At 31.3% G+C, this 16,039-nt stretch overlaps 2 protein-coding genes across 2 annotated transcripts; one reads left to right on the top strand and one right to left on the bottom strand.

Annotated features, from left to right (window-relative positions):
* Nucleotides 1-2,883: 2,883 nt before the first annotated feature.
* LOC129905630 (vacuolar protein-sorting-associated protein 25) lies at nucleotides 2,884-3,512 on the top strand. Its single transcript, XM_055981158.1, has 2 exons — nucleotides 2,884-2,964; nucleotides 3,020-3,512. Exons 1-2 carry the CDS (start codon nucleotides 2,915-2,917, stop codon nucleotides 3,474-3,476), a joined length of 507 nt encoding a protein of 168 aa, XP_055837133.1. The 5' UTR covers nucleotides 2,884-2,914; the 3' UTR covers nucleotides 3,477-3,512.
* Nucleotides 3,513-7,610: 4,098 nt separating this feature from the next.
* Nucleotides 7,611-8,482, bottom strand: LOC129921539 (probable U6 snRNA-associated Sm-like protein LSm4). The gene is made up of 4 exons (XM_056003416.1): nucleotides 8,394-8,482; nucleotides 8,283-8,324; nucleotides 8,097-8,195; nucleotides 7,611-8,020 (listed from the first exon to the last, which is right to left on the bottom strand). The coding sequence occupies exons 1-4, from the start codon at nucleotides 8,394-8,396 to the stop codon at nucleotides 7,703-7,705; spliced, it is 462 nt and encodes a 153-aa protein (XP_055859391.1). The 5' UTR covers nucleotides 8,397-8,482; the 3' UTR covers nucleotides 7,611-7,702.
* Nucleotides 8,483-16,039: the final 7,557 nt, after the last annotated feature.

Raw genomic sequence — 16,039 nt, forward strand, 5'->3', positions numbered from 1 at the left:
TTACTACCAAAAAAACACTTGAAATCGATTTGTATGAGTTTTTTTTACAAACAACAGTTCTTTAAAATTGCGCGCGTCCTTGAAAAATTTGGTTTGTTTTGATCTTCACCCAGTTTAGGAGATATTTTTTTCTATTTTCTTTTGTTCTTTTGGTACTGACAGATGAGCGAAATTCCGAATACAGGCCGCCTCCACTGTGCATGAACGATGCCCGGTTCATGAACATGTCTTGAATCCAATGGAGGCAGAAAAATCGATGCCCACACATACATCTTGTCGAAGAATCTCGTTTTTTGAACATGACATGAGCGTTGTTCAAATCATGGGCATGATTCTGACGTTTAGTGTACGTGTAAGGTTTTTTTCTTGAATGTAGAAGTAAAATGAGTCATTTTACCTCTACAATCAGAAGAAAACCTTACACGTACACGAAAGATAAAATAAGACATAATTTGCCCAGCGAAAAAAATTGTTCTGTTTGTGGATTGGATTGCGGTTGTGTTGTTGGGTAGCTGTATGCTCAGTGTAGACGCTGTGTATTCTAGTACTCTGCTGATGCGAAAAAAATTTTTAACTTACTTCCACAAGGATAACGAAATACTTTCAAAATCACAGTAGGGGTATTCACGATCCGGTATAGGGTATTGCAAAAGTGTAAAAAAATTATAAGGGGTATTCACGATCCGGTGTAACAAAAAGGTGTAAAAATGCAAAATTTTGTTTTCTACTACTACAACTACAATAGACAAATTTTGCACCATTGTATTTTATTTTTGCAATAGGGTTGGGGTATAGCAAAAGTGTAAAAGTGTAAAAAAATTTTAGTCTGTATATTTGGTTGTTTTATTTTAAGAAAATGTTACACTTTTGCACTTTTACAACGATACAAGACCATTTGCATCGAATCGTGAATACCCCTATAGTCTGTATATTTTGTTATTTTAATTGAAGAAAATGTTACACTTTTGCAATTTTACAATTATGATACAAGACCATTTGCATCGAATCGTAAATACCCCTAGTGAAAAAATATTCATGTAGAGTACCACCTATCACAAATTGAAAAACAAAAATAATGAAATAAAAGCGAGCACAAATCTCAGAAATACAAAATTAACAGCAAAAAGAAACAAAAAGAAAATCAAATGTTATTTCTCCGCACACAATAAGGGCCAGTTGTACAACTATGTAATCCGTGGTAGCAACTTTTATCTTCTGAATTCGGTGGTAAAATTCATTTTTAACACTGGTTTTATACTACGTTTCCACCTTCCCTAAATACGAGATTTAGCTAAGTAGATTTAGCATAAATCTCGAGTTTTATTCTAAAGCCTTAACTACATCGGCTCAAAAAGTGAAAAAGTACAAAAGTGAACATTTTCAAACGCATTTTTGTATAGTTTTTCGGGCTAGAAAATTAAAACAATTGATGCAGAAAGCTTTATTTTTGGTTTTAAAAAATAATTTGTATAATATTTTTCACAAAACAGTTGCGCTAGGCAGAAAAAAAATATTTTCACTTTTGTACTTTTTCAAAAAGTGGTGTATGTAGTTAAGCCTTAAATCTCAGATTGAAAGTAGGTGAAAATCATAGATTTAGGGTAGCTGAACCCAAATCTGAGATTTAACGAAGTAGATTTAAAATAAATCTCGAGATTTATTCTAAATCTACTTACCTAAATCTCGGATTTAGCGTAGGTGGAAACATAAGGGGTATTCACGATCCGATGCAACTGGTCTTGTATCATTGCAAAAGTGCAAAAGTGTAAAATCTTACAACACTACAACAACAAAATATACGGATTAAAATTTTACAATAGTCTTGCACTTTTGCTATGCCGTAGACCTATTGCAAAATAAAAATACAATAGAGTAAAATTATTTTTGACAGATGGGAGCTCACCGTCGCGTCGCCCATGATAAACAGTTTGTCTTTTTTATTCTGTTCATTATGGTTGTCGGCTTGTCGGTACTCATGTCACGTAATTTATTTTCATTTGATGTAAAATAATTTGTGAAAATTAATTAACCTGAACAAAACAAAGAATTAAATTATAAAAAATGGAAAAAAAGAAGAAGCAACAGTGGAGGAACAACCCTGTTAAAAAAAAAAAACATCTTGGATTTCATTCATGCATCAATATTTACTATAGATAAGAAAAGGGGCGTTCACGATCTATTGTAAAAAAATAATATTTTACATTTTTACTAGGCCTGTTGCACCAGATCGTGAATACCCCTATAGTATTAGGTCCATATAGGATGAAATACCTAAATCCATCCTTGAACCAAAGTTGATCCACTGCTAATCCACCGAAATCGGCGAGTTAAATTCCTGATCCGAGGCTGAACTACGTTTGTAAAACTGGCCCTTAATGTGGCTGGCAATTATTTGTGTACAAATAATTGCCAGTCGAACGATACGGCATATGTTCGTTAATTTTTTTAGCCTAGGTCTTCAAATAAGTCAGAAAATTCAAAATGTAATTTCGATTTTTTTCATTTTTATATGCAAATTGCGATATTAGATTTTGTGTTTCCCTCTATAACTCAGAAGTAAGTAAAATGTAGTTAGGGCCTCAGAAGTAAGTAAAATGTAGTTAGGGCCTTTACGAGATTATGGACAGTATAGTACTACAAATAACACACGATCTTCTACTCGAGGATATACGAAAGTGTAGTTGTTGTTGTAGATTTCTACTCACGAGTAAACTACCACCTCCAATGGAACAGGGCTAATGCTACTGAACAATAAAAAGTTGTACTCCAAATTCCAAAAAGTACGAAACAAAATTCATTGAACAAAACTATAGTTTGTTTGTTCGATGCACCTATTTTTTGTTTTTTTTTAATGACACTTGACAGATAAATAAACATGATGAACACGAACAGAACTAGTTGACTAATAAAAATAATGGCTACTTACGAACTACCTTGGGAATATTCATTTCCACCTTTTTACACGTAAATAATTTATTAATTATAATTCCTATTTTACAAGTATTAAAATCAAATCTAGGTTACAGCATCATGAAGAAACAAAAAAGCGTCAAATATCTGTGTGGGCTGACATTGTCCTGAAGCATTACAAATCCACAGGCAATAACAAACTGAGCATTTCCACAGCCACTCTCTTTAAAAATGATTCAATTGGTAGGAAAGTATCTTCGGAACTTGCCACTCAAATCATTACATCGTTAAAGAAATCAGGATTTGCTTATCCGATTGATAAAGAAGGTAACGAATGGAATTTATGCTGGTATACTTTGGATGAGTACGCAGACATGATGTACACTTGGGCGTCAGAGACTGGTCATTCCAATACAATTTGCACTTTGTTTGAACTGTGTTCAGCAAAACCAGAGTTCTCAGAAGTCGATGAGGATATTTTGTTAAAGGCTCTTAACAAACTAGAAGGACGCGGTAAATGCGAAGTAATTAATATGGATGGAGCGTATGGTGTTAAATTTTTCTAAAAGTTGCATTTTAATAAAGAATCTGAACTACTTGAACTTTAGATCTCAACTTCTTTAAAGCTAATGAGCAGAGAAAGGATTACTATGACCTAAAAATTTCAAAAAAAAAAGGCAAATAAAAGGCAAAAAAAGGCATTTATTAAATGAAAAGAAAAAAGAGCTTGATAATTAATTATAAATGTATTGAACTACCAAAAGCTTTATCGTTGAAACCACTTCGTTCTTTTTCAAATGCGATTAGGTACTACGATAATCGTTTGATTTCAACAATACTCTATATCGTTTGACATTCGTCCTCGTTTGTCTTGTTAAGAAAAAAAATTTGTCAAACTTCGAATTGAATTTTAATTCCACTGATTGCAATGAACATACAAAAATGTAATCATACTTAAATATTAAAACGAAGAAGCAAATTTCTTATTACTATTAAAACAACACAACAAAGCGATTAAGCAAACAATTGATCTCAATCTACATACATACATGGCCAATTGGCAATGGTAGAGATAAAGTTCTCGGGAAGATGATTTTCTTCTTTAAACTCATAAAATAAATAGTCGAAATCATAAATTATGTCCATAACTTCAATTTTATCATGTTTTTGAATAGAGAATATTATTTTATTAAATAGCACAAGAAAAGTAAAAGAACATTTTTTTCCCACTAAAGATTTTGTTTATTTACTTATTTTTTTGACAACTTTTCATAGGCGTGAAGTTAGTACGCTTGAAAAAAAAAACTTGCATTCAGTATCGTTGTACCAAACCGCTCTATGTCGTGACTATCGTTGTCCTGGGTATAGTTGTTTTGCTTTTCGTTTCGTAATACGGAATAAGCACCAGACTCCTGAGAAGCGTTGCCACAAAGTGCCCGATGGGGTCCTATTTTATATTTTGGCCCTTTGCTCGGGCCAATTAGAAATGGCCCACGAATCCCAATTTTAGAAGATTTATCTTCATATAGTGCTTAGTAATAATTAAAAGGCTTTACAAAATTAAATATAAACCATCGCGATGCATCGGAACTACAATGTTGTTCCACCACAAATACAGTAAAACCTGCTAATCAGGACACTATAATCGGACCAACTCCTATTTGGACTGCACTTAATGCTTTCCCTGCTATTTTTCATACAAATGTCCCTCTATAATCGGGACAACTGCTAATCGGACCATGGACAACCTTTATAACATTATTTGCTTATTGTTTTACCTGTTTAATTGGACCAACAGATACAAATATGAAACCTGTGTGTCCAATTTTCATTAGAGTGTCCGTTAATTCCCAAAGTAATGTTTTCGGGGGAGACACCCCCTAGATCAAAAGTTTAGGGCCCAAGGGGAATTTAGGAAAAAAAAATGTTTGGACGTCATTAACCCGTGCCTCTAGGGCTTTGTATATAAAATCTATAGTACTATCATGAAGTGAAATTTTTTAGTTTGTTCGTTACCTGAGTGGTCGCGAGGGCGCTTAGATCGATAATGGGATAAAGGAGATGAGATATACATTTCTGTTTGAAATTTGACATATTTTTTAGTTCGTTCGCTAGCTTACTATTTTGGTGGCGCTGTTTTTTTTCATGATAGTACCATAGATTTTATATACAAAGCTCTAGGGTCATACTTTCCGCATACAAATTTGTATGGGAAATTTTTAACTCTTAGGTACATAAAATTTTTTTTCTCTCGAGTTAAATCATCTTTTTTTTTTAATGTTTGATAATTCTGGTTGGAAAACAGTTACTTTAAAAGATCACATTCAAAATTTCCCGTTAAAATTTTTTTTAAATATTTTATTAAGGTTCTTGAAATTACACTGGTCAACAAAATTGAAAATTTTTTTTGCCACAAGAAACAAAGAAATACTTTTCTAGAGGTTTTTGACGTGCTGAACTCGAATCTGAAGTCAATTGGCCTCCGTTTTTGAGATATTACCGTTATAAAATGTTAAAAAACGTCATTTTGGCTGTTTTCGAGCTTCTAATTTTATGTGGGGTAATTCATTATAAACAAATTCGTACCGTTGATTATAAGAACAGATATTCTTCTTTCAAAAACTGTTTAAATTTTCTCGATATCTCTTTTATTGCTCGAGATATCTTAAGGAAACAGGCTCAAAAGTTTCGTTTGGTCCCAAAAATAGGTCCCTGAAAATATAAGCCCTTTATATTAATGTTTAGTACTTCCGCATCGCACTTTTTTATTTCCCATAAGAATTACACAGGATTTTTTTTTTAATTCTGATTCTTATAACTAATGAAGGATAAACTACTACCAAACGGATCAAAGACTTTTGGAGAAAATTTAACACTCTACAAAAAAGGTAAGTGTTTTTTTTTTTTCATTTAATCAACTCAGAATTTATTCGAGGTCAAAGGTAGAGTTATCTTAATTCAACCGTTTTGCTTCTTACAGTACTCCAAAATTTATAAATCTATGATACATGGTGTAATAATTAAATTAGATAAAGAAAATTTCAGGAATGATTTTTTGGTATATTCTAGGAAAAAAATGTCCTGCTTAATTCTTATGGGAAATAAAAATGTGCGATGCGGAAGTAATTATTATTAATATCAAGGGTTCAAATTTTCAGAGATCTATTTTTGGGACTAACGAAACTTTTGAGCCTGTTTATGAGAAAATAGAAATTTTTAAACGCCCTAATAAATAGGTATGTATGTATACTGAATTCATTAATTTATCTCCTTTAGTAATTTGACTTTTCTCAAGTCAGTTGTTTTTATTTATTTTTAATAAGTGGATCAAAGCTAAAAGATGTCTGTGATTTAAAAGTTAAAAATGTACATCTGTGATTTTTTTAAATTTCTTTTGTTAATTTGTGGCCAATGAAGCCATTTTAAATATTTATCGGAATTTGGATTCTGAAATGAAGTTTGTCCCATACAAAAAGCGTCAGTTAAAATTTTAAAAGCCTGTTAAATGTTTATGAAATCGACCATTAATGCATTAAACAAATAAAAAAGAACAAATACAATTTTTAATAAATTGCAGTTTTATGTTTTAAGGAAGAGTTAGTTAGTAAAATATTTGGCCATCAAAAAATTTAGAAATGCCCATTTCTGCTTTTATCTTCGCGGCAACGCAACACTCCGTTCTGCGATTGTCTCTAAGAAATGCCTTAAATGAGCTGAAAGACCTCTCTACTTGAGTAGAAAAGAGTAAACCCGATTTAAAACTGTTGAAGTTTTTCACTTCAATGTTCTCGGAAAGTCTGGACTTGATGTCGCCATTAATTACAGAATTTATTTGTTCTATTATTTTTATTATCCGATTGAAGTTGAAAATAGAAGTGAATTTTCAATAATTCACTTTCGTTGATAGAGTCCTTTGAAGAAAAAAGATTTAAAAATAGCATTTACAGTCTCTCAAAACTACCTGTTTGAGAACAAATTAAGAAACACACAAATTAAGTAACACATTGAGACATACATCAAATGAAAGGTCTCGATGATTGTATTATTTTTTATATGGGAAAAAGTCTGCATCTTGTGCAGGGAAAGCGCAGTGATGCATTTTTTGATTCAAAAACATCATAATAATACACTCATCGAGACCTTTTATTTGATGTGTCTCAATGTGTTACACCAATGGGACAAAATGCCCAGTCTCCTTTCGACTCTAATTTGCAAATAATTTAAAAACAAAGAATAATGCCAATGTAATTGAAAAATTCCATTAAAAAAACTACTAGTTTTCCCCCAAATTAGATTTTAAAACACCAAATTTCAGTATTTATCAACTATCAATAATTGATAGCTAACAATCGTAATAGGGCTATATTCTAAAGAGAAATAATCTCAACTGAAATAAACTACATTTCAAGCCATTATTGTAAATAGAAATTTAGATGATTTTTTTTAAGCAAACAAAATTGATAAAAAAGGTACTGATGAGTAAAAAAGGCAAATAAAACGGGTTAAAAAAATATATATATTTGAAATCAGGGGGACATGAATCGTAATTGTATAAAGTCTATACTCTATTAGGATAACGCAGAAAAAAAGTCAAAGTTAGGAAAATCCGTTCCCTGGCTATGAGATTGCGGAATACCCTTTGAAATTTTTTTCATGGGAGTAATGAATTATATCCTTTAAAATAATTCCAATTAGAAACATTTCTTGAAAAGCTAAACAAGTTTTTTTTTTTTATTATTTTTGATGACAACTACTACTTAAATCCTAGTTAAGGGCAATTGATTTTTCCAAGTTATTGCTTCCTATTATTCTTAAGACCGGAAGCAAGAGGTCTATTACCTTGCGATGCCGGTCTGGAACCGCTGTTTTGTCCACCTTGGGCATTGCGATTGCCAAAGTTATTTCTGTTGCCAGTTCGTCCACGTTGGTTTTGGTTGTTGGCACCTCCTCCTCCGCCGCCACCACGACTTTTGTTCATTTCGGCGCGATTTCTCGACTTAACCTGAGAATCTTCTTTGACCATATCAATCACTTCGTCGGGGATACGTAAATATTTGATTGTGCTACCTCGAATGTAACATTCTGGCATTCTCCAGAACCGATCACCATCCTAGTTTACAATTTGATAAATAGTTCAATTATTTTTGCAATAATTGTTTATTTGTTTTTTGGAAAGAAAGACAAACCTTTGAAGTACAAATAACATCTCGTAAATTTATATTCATCCATGAATCACAGCTCACTAAATGTCCATTGTAAGTCTCACCATTTTTTAGCTCTACTAACTAAAAAAATAATTAATAAAGATGTTTTATTGATAAAAAATAAAGAACAAAATCCTAAACGTTTAATATAAAGAGAAGAACTCTTACCATGGGATGACTTTGGGCTGTTTTTAGTAAAGAAAGCGGCAACTACAAATGGTTTTAAATTTAATTGAGTAATTATAGAAGAAATATATTTTGAGAATATTAATTTATTACCATTTTATTAAATTTGTTGAAAAAATGCTTGCAATAATAAAATCGGGAACGTTGTCGGTAAATTCACAAACAAAACATAACAGGACAACTGCAGAAAAGGAAGAGAACTGTCAAAACGAAAAACTGTCAAAATCATATCAGTTAGGTGTGTTCAGATAGATGAATAATAGGTGTGTTTTTTATTACAACCGGTCTTAACTTGACAAAAAAAACGCAGTCTGGGCTAAGCAATTTACATGTTAAATACAACAACACCTTAGCCCCTTGGGCTTAGTTGTTTAGCCCGGAGATTTCTCTGGGCTTAACTTTTTGAAGAGTTTTAAATCTGTGCTACCAAACTAATTTTTTCATAAATTGTTTAGAATTTGTTTAAAAACGTGAAAACTCACGTTTGGAAGGACAAAATGTATTAAAATAGTTTTGCTAGCATACATTTTTATATCTCTTTGTAAAACATACATGAAAAATACAAGAAAATAACGAAAGCGAAAAATATGACAACTCTAAATTTTTGTTGTGTCTGCTGTTTTCGGAACATTCAATATACAGTGCTGCCAAGATTTCAGGTTAAGCCCCGATGCGTTTTTTTTTGTCCAGTTAAGACCGGTGGTAATAAAAAACACACCTAATGAAGTCGATTCCAGTTGTCAATTTTCGACACAATAGGTGTGTTCCCTTGAACCCTGAAAAGTACTGTAAATAACCTGTTCCATCGGAGGTGGTAGTTTACTACTAGTAGATGTTTTGTATAATCTAGTACTATCATCTACTCATGCTCTTCTTCCCCAAAGTCAATTAGCCGTATTTATTAGATTTGCTTAAATTGGTTCTCAATGGTTGTTTAGTTAAGCTTGCTTAAATATTTAATTCGCCTTTAAGCAACGTTGCTTAAATTTGGATTTATAATTGATTTCCCACAGATGATTAACTAAACGATAGTAGTGTCAAAAAATGAGGGGAAGTTAACTAATCTAGTACAAAATACTACTACATTTTAGAAACATCACGTGGTTTTTGACATTTTGAAAGTATGTATTTGTAAACAAATACCTATTTATAAATTTGACTGCAAATAAAAACACTGATTAGTTCGTTGACGATGATTTTGCTTACGTCATCGGGTTCCTCAATAAAATACGCAGGTCAAAGCCAAAAGAGGGAGTTGATTTTTACTAACCATTTTAATTCTTTTTTATTAATATTTTTCAATTCTTAAGTTTCAATTTAAAATACAAGCTCCTTTTAGGGAATAATTTAATTTCAAAACAAAATGTAGTCTTCACATCAAAACCCTAGATAAATTAATAGCATGATACTGAGCTCACGATCTTAATAATAATTCATATGTGGTCAAATCATTCTTAAAATGGCTCTAAGCAAGCTCTAAACGTGGTGAATGGCGTTTAAGTTAAGCAATCGTTAAGCAACGTTGCTTAAATGTGTAAATTCTTTATAAATACACATTTTGTACTTAAGACCTATTTAGAGGTGGTTTAAAGTTAAACAACCTTTAAGATTCTTTTATAAATATGGCTGAATATGTCTTCTCCGTTACTTTGGAATGGCCGTTCTTTGGTAGATACGATTTTCATTGAATTCGTTGAAAGTGTGTTCCATTGAAAATCGCTAGTAAACTACTAGTAGTACTTTGCCACCTACCAATGGAACAGGGCTATAGCTGATGTACGGTCATATATAGTCAAAATTGTAAGAAATTGGACGAACATTAAAAAAAAATATATATATTTAATGCATAAATATTGCATTGATTTTTTTTTCAATGCAGAAATTTTTTTATTTTTCAGTTGCAAAAAATATTTTTTTTTTTTTCAATTCAGAAATGTTTTTATTTGCAAAAAAAAATTTTTAATGCAATTTTTTTCAGTTAAGCCTATAGTATACAGTTCTTTTTGATAAAAAAAATTAGTGGTGAAGAAAAAAAAATTTTTTCTTGAAAAAAAAAATATCTGTGGAATGACAGTTCTAAATTTTTTTCCTCAAAAACAATGGGCTCCACATTGTTTTGCGAGAAAAAAAAAATCGTGGTGAATATACATTTTTTTTTCGATTTTGGTTTTCAGCTGTGGTGAGTTAAAAAATATTTTTTTTTTGGAAAAAATCTAAAAAAATCTCTCCCATAAGAAATGCATTGGTGTTTTTTTTGCTTGAAGACCTGTATACTTAGCGTTACAATAAATATTTCTTTTTTAAAAATGCAAACAATTTTTTTTAGTTTTTTAGTTTTTTTTTACTTTTGTAAATTTCCGACTTTTTTGCAAAAAGTGACCTTTAAATGCATGAATTTTTAAATTTTGAATTAAGGTTATTCAAATTATTTAACTTGATACCAATATTACGGGAAAAATATTTTAAAAAATTATTTCGCAAACTTTCTCATAGAAATAAAAAAAAGCATTTTTGTTACCACCTTCAATAGGTGTGTTTTTTTGTTTACCTACATAGATTTTGTGCAAAAAAACGACATCGGGATTTTTGAAATCCTTTCAAATGTTTGGCACCACTGTACATACACTTTGGCAGCTGTCTGAAAAAAGTGTGCCGTGCTCATGTTTTTTTTTTTATCTCTGTAGTGGTATGGCCATTACATCCATGATGGATTCAAAAAAAATTTTTCACAAAAAACCAAAACCATTCATATGGCCATTGCATCCATATTGCATTCAGAAAATTTATAAACGGGCTACATTTAAATCATGCTGCTCACATAATTGGATTTCAATATGGTCAAAAACAGTAGCCGTTTTTTATTATTCCACTTGATCTATATAGCTCATTAATTAACACGTATTACAACAACAAGGGTACGGTATTATAGACAAAAATATGAGTAAAAACATACTGCTTTCATTAATCAACTTATGTTTGAAAAAATCTAATAAGGTCCAGTATTTGTCTGCTTTCAAAAACTAATTATTGGGTGTTCCTTTACTAAATCTGCAGGGGATCAAAACAGCATTCAGGTTTTAAATGCACTTACCGACACATGCAGTGGCGTACGCCGAGTTGCCGGGGCAAGACTAAATTTTGAGGCTCCTTTGATATTTATTTGGTAGCCCCTTTGATATAGAAAATAACAAATAAAAAAGTATGTATGCCAGATGCCAGATGTGTCATTTGTCGGTCGGAAAGATTACACAGGTCAACACGAAATTTAAATTTGTGCTTGGGTTGTGACTATGAAATTATGATAGATATATTGATACTCATCTGGAGAATATTTTTTTTTTATTTGATTTTGAGGTCAGCAGAGCAATTTCCAGTTTCCAAGTAAATCTGTCTTTTACAAAAATTGTCGTGCGTAATTTTGGCAAAAACTCGAGAACGTCTTAACCGATTTGGCTGATTTTTGTTTTGTTTTCTTCATTTTAATGCTGTTTTCATATTAATGTTCAGAAAAATAAAAAAAGGGAAATTTAAGAAGAGAAAAGAAAAATTAAATCGAAATTTTCGTTTTGTTCGAATTTTTATCAAATGGGAGCTTGAGGCATCATTTGATACCTTCTATTTTCAATATTTATGGTTGCATATGCAGGGTATGGATTAAACGAAATGGGCTGATAGGCTAACTTAAGATCTCTCAGAATTTGGTAACTTGTTCATCCCAATTACTTACAGTTCTTGTGAAATTTCGAAAAATCACTACTTTGCAATAGTATTTTGCTTTCTCTGCCCATAATTGATTTTTGTTTTTTACAATTCTTTCACTAAAACATTGCCTAACAATAAGAAACAATTAATTAATAAAAATATGTTTTATTTCATACTCCATTTTTCTGCAAATTAATTAACAGTTCCGAGTTTCATAAAAACTCAATTTCTTACTTTTATTTCAGAGCAACAAGACGACAGAAATTTGTACTGTGTGACTCTGGTTTATTATTTTTAAAACTTGTCCCACTATTGCAGTTTTCAAAAAAGTATAAAAGTTGCCAAAGTTGAAGTTAGATAAAAAAATATTACAGTTTGAACTCAACAAAACAGGGTTTTTCGGAGCAAAAAACCCTTGTATTCATCAAAACTTTTTTCTTATAATTTAAGTTGAATAAAGTGCTTTGGCAAAAATGTAGAGCTTTAAATTATATACATTTTATACCTTAACAGTTTTTTTGTACAATGCATGGTTCTTGGACAATAGCTCATAAGACTCGAGTTAGGCTCACAGGGTATGAAAATTGTATTTTTGCTCCCAACACTACAAAAGCAAATCTTAGGAGGGGAAAGGGCGATTATCTATTGTTTTGGTTTACCATAAACCCAAAAAGTGCAAATTAAACCCAAACACAAAAAATATTTTTATTTTTGTCGACCTGTGTTATTCAACTAACATTTTTTGGTGCCCTAAGATAAGAAATTTTTCTTTAAAAATTCAGATTTACTTTTTTTTTGGGGCCCCTAACAATTTTTTTTTTTTAAGATGAAATATTATGTGGCTGGCTACCAATTCATTATGCATGAAACTGAAGAATATAATTTTTCTCTCTTGTGTCCGAAGTAGTTAATGTCAAATATCTCATCTTTTTTCAACTTATTATAAAAGTAACGAAGACTTTTATAATAAGTTGCATTCTCTGAGTTGTCTCCAGCCCTGTAATGTTGGGGGCCCCGGGCAGTGCTGCCATTTCGAAATTTAAAAAAAACATGATTTCTGTTAAAAAAACATGATTTATAAAAAAAGCAAAATTTGATAGAAAATGAACATCCACATAGTGACTATAGGGAAAAAAACAAATTATTTCGAGTTCATTTTAGAAAATATTATTAATAAAGTATCAAAGGTATAACTACACAGGGTACTTTGCAAAAAGTCTTAAATTGAAAATTTTCAAACTCATTTTATGATGCAGAAATCATAGATATTGGCTTCAAAAATTTAGTTTATAGTTTATTTTTTCGGGAAAAATTGCCTTTTGTAGAAAAAATAAATTATTTGCTTTTGTAATTTTCCCACTTTTTTTTCAAAAGGTGGCCATTGTAGTTATAAATTAAATTACAAAAATGGCAGGAATAAAACTTGAAAACATACATCAGTTTTTAATTTGTACTCATTTACTATCATACAGAGAAAAAAGGCATTTTTTCATAGTTAAAATCGGGATAACTATTTTGGATTTAGATTTATTTTTGACATTTGACAATTTTACATTCAGATGTATTTTTTAAACTAGTGAGTAATTAGGGTTAGGGTTAATTTCATATATACATACTTCATGTAGGTATTGAATAACTTATTAAAAATAACAGTTCACCTAGTGAAAAAGATGGTTGGTTTATAAATTGTTGGATTATGAAGATTTTTTATCTTGGATTGAAAAAAAAAAACATGATTTTGGGCACGAAAACATTAAAACATGATTTTAGTTCAAAAAAAACATGAAAATCATGCTAAACCATGATTTCTGGCAGCCCTGGCCCCGGGGCACCACCCCGCTTGCCCCAATGGTGTGTACGCCGCTGGACACATGACCGTTTTAGATTTAGTTTCGATTTTGATTTTGATTTTTTGTTTTCATGAATACCCCTAATTTACATTTTTTTACATGGACTTATACTACTTTCAAAAATAATGGTTTAAATCTTGATAGTTCCTCGGATATGTTTCCAGGAACTAGTTCCGACCGAAAAAAAAAACCGTGTTCCATGTTCGTTCTGGCTTTGGAACTGTTTTGCGCATCTCTATATTGGCCACACTGAAGGGTGCATGCGGTAGCGGTACGGTACGCGTTTTGGACTCGTTTAAGACGAGTTTTGGACGCGTTTTGGACTCGTTTAAGACGAGTTTTGGACGCGTTTTAGGTGCGTTTTGAACGCGTTTTGGGCGTAAAACATTAAATAAAAAACATTAAAAAAACATTAAATTAGGGGTATTCACGAAAACAAAAAATAAAAATCCAAACTTAATCTTAAATGTAGCCCGTTTACAAGTCCGATTTAAAGTTCGGATTTAATCCAGTTCTATGATTATTAGGGTGGGTCAAAAAAATGGAAATTCGTTTTTTTGATTTGGTACTTCGAAAACTCGATTGCTAGACATTTTTAGTTATGTTTTTGACGTATACATATACCAATATGTTCCTTAGAGAATTCAGTTTTTTTCAATTTTTGTTTTATGAGGCAAGTACTGTATTATCTTCCCATAAATATGGCAAAATTGTCTTCTTCGAGCTCAATGCGAAATGTAATTTTGTTAGCAAAGTTTTTGATGAAAGAATGGCATTTCCAAAACCAGAATTTTTAGAGTCAATCCGCGATTTAAAGTGAATTCTTCAAAATGCGTTTTTTTTTTTCTAGTGCATTTTTTCATTTTTGTCCATTTGTGGTAAATTTTAAATAGTATAATTACATTTTTGTGTTTTCATGTTTGGTAATTTATAGTTTCCCGCGAGATAAATTCAGTTTTCCACAGATTTTTTAACAGACACACCGAAATTATGACTTGCAACAGAAGATGCACTAATTTCAATGTTTAGTTACGCCGTTTTGCCCACTTTTTTACATATTGGAGCCTTAACAAGTCTGTCAGTTTTATGCGTGCCTGAAACACGTAAAATGCATTACCTTACCTTACTAACATTGAAAAAGAACGTTTGTCAAAATACTTTTTTCCGTTTGCCCACTTTTTTACATATTGGAGCCTTAACAAGTCTGTCAGTTTTATGCGTGCCTGAAACACGTAAAATGCATTACCTTACCTTACTAACATTGAAAAAGAACGTTTGTCAAAATACTTTTTTCCCTCAGAAATTAGCACTTTTTATACAAAAAATGCAACCTCGAAGCATAATACCAACTATATGACTGACATTGACCATCATGAGATTCAAAATAATACACTTATTAAATAACCGTCAACTTCCTTATTTTATATTTAACCATTACAGATTATTCAGTTAGAAAAATGTTCATTTTGTCAAAATAATTTTTCCGACTACATATACCTATATTTTTGTTTAAAGTTGATACTTGGGAAATCCTACTACGTATAGCTTTGCCAAAAAGCACGCCTTTTGTTTTTAATATTACGGTCGGAAAAAGTGTCACAAAATGAGTTTGAAATTTTTTGAAAATGTTATTTTGCTTTCAACTAAAAAATTGGATAACTGAGCCACAAAATGCAGATTTGAGACAATTTCGGATCTGCTTAGAGAGCCAAGTGGCATGGGTCTTTGGCGAATCTTCTTCTTCTACATATTTCCATTCCTTTTTGACATTCCGCTTATAATATGGCAAGGTTGTGTTCACAAACAATAAGCAATAAAAGCTATAACTACGTATCTGAAGCAAAACAAGATTGCTGGTGCCCCAGGTAAACACAAACGTGTTATCCCAATTACAAAAACACTATCTTAATTCTGTAATGTGCGGTGGTTTTCTTCTGCTATTATTGTTTTGAAATATTTGAATATTCTTCTGTTTGGTATTCCTATGCATTCCGTTGCATTGTTAAAGGCCACTAGGTTAAAGACTTTAAGGGTTAAAGCATTTATTTAATCCCTGCAGATACTTTCCGGAACAGACATTTTTGGCTCGTTTGAATATAGAATTCTTTACCGTATGTCCTTTGACTTTTTACAAACATCACATTTATACAAATAATATTTTATTATATAATATTCAAATTTATATAA

The sequence above is a fragment of the Episyrphus balteatus genome, chromosome 1 (assembly GCF_945859705.1).
Source record: "Episyrphus balteatus chromosome 1, idEpiBalt1.1, whole genome shotgun sequence".
In the NCBI taxonomy this organism is placed as follows: Eukaryota; Metazoa; Arthropoda; class Insecta; order Diptera; family Syrphidae; genus Episyrphus; species Episyrphus balteatus.

What these genes read in the sequence shown, in the direction of transcription:
- LOC129921539 (XM_056003416.1), bottom strand. An exon ending in CAGCCCAAAGTCATCCCATG is followed by an intron (nt 8,196 to 8,282) that starts GTAAGAGTTCTT and finishes TTATTTTTTTAG; the next exon opens with TTAGTAGAGCTAAAAAATGG. An exon ending in ATGTTATTTGTACTTCAAAG is followed by an intron (nt 8,021 to 8,096) that starts GTTTGTCTTTCT and finishes ATTGTAAACTAG; the next exon opens with GATGGTGATCGGTTCTGGAG.
- LOC129905630 (XM_055981158.1), top strand. Translation starts at nt 2,915, where the DNA reads ATGGCTACTTACGAACTACCTTGGGAATATTCATTTCCACCTTTTTAC. An exon ending in TCATTTCCACCTTTTTACAC is followed by an intron (nt 2,965 to 3,019) that starts GTAAATAATTTA and finishes AATCAAATCTAG; the next exon opens with GTTACAGCATCATGAAGAAA.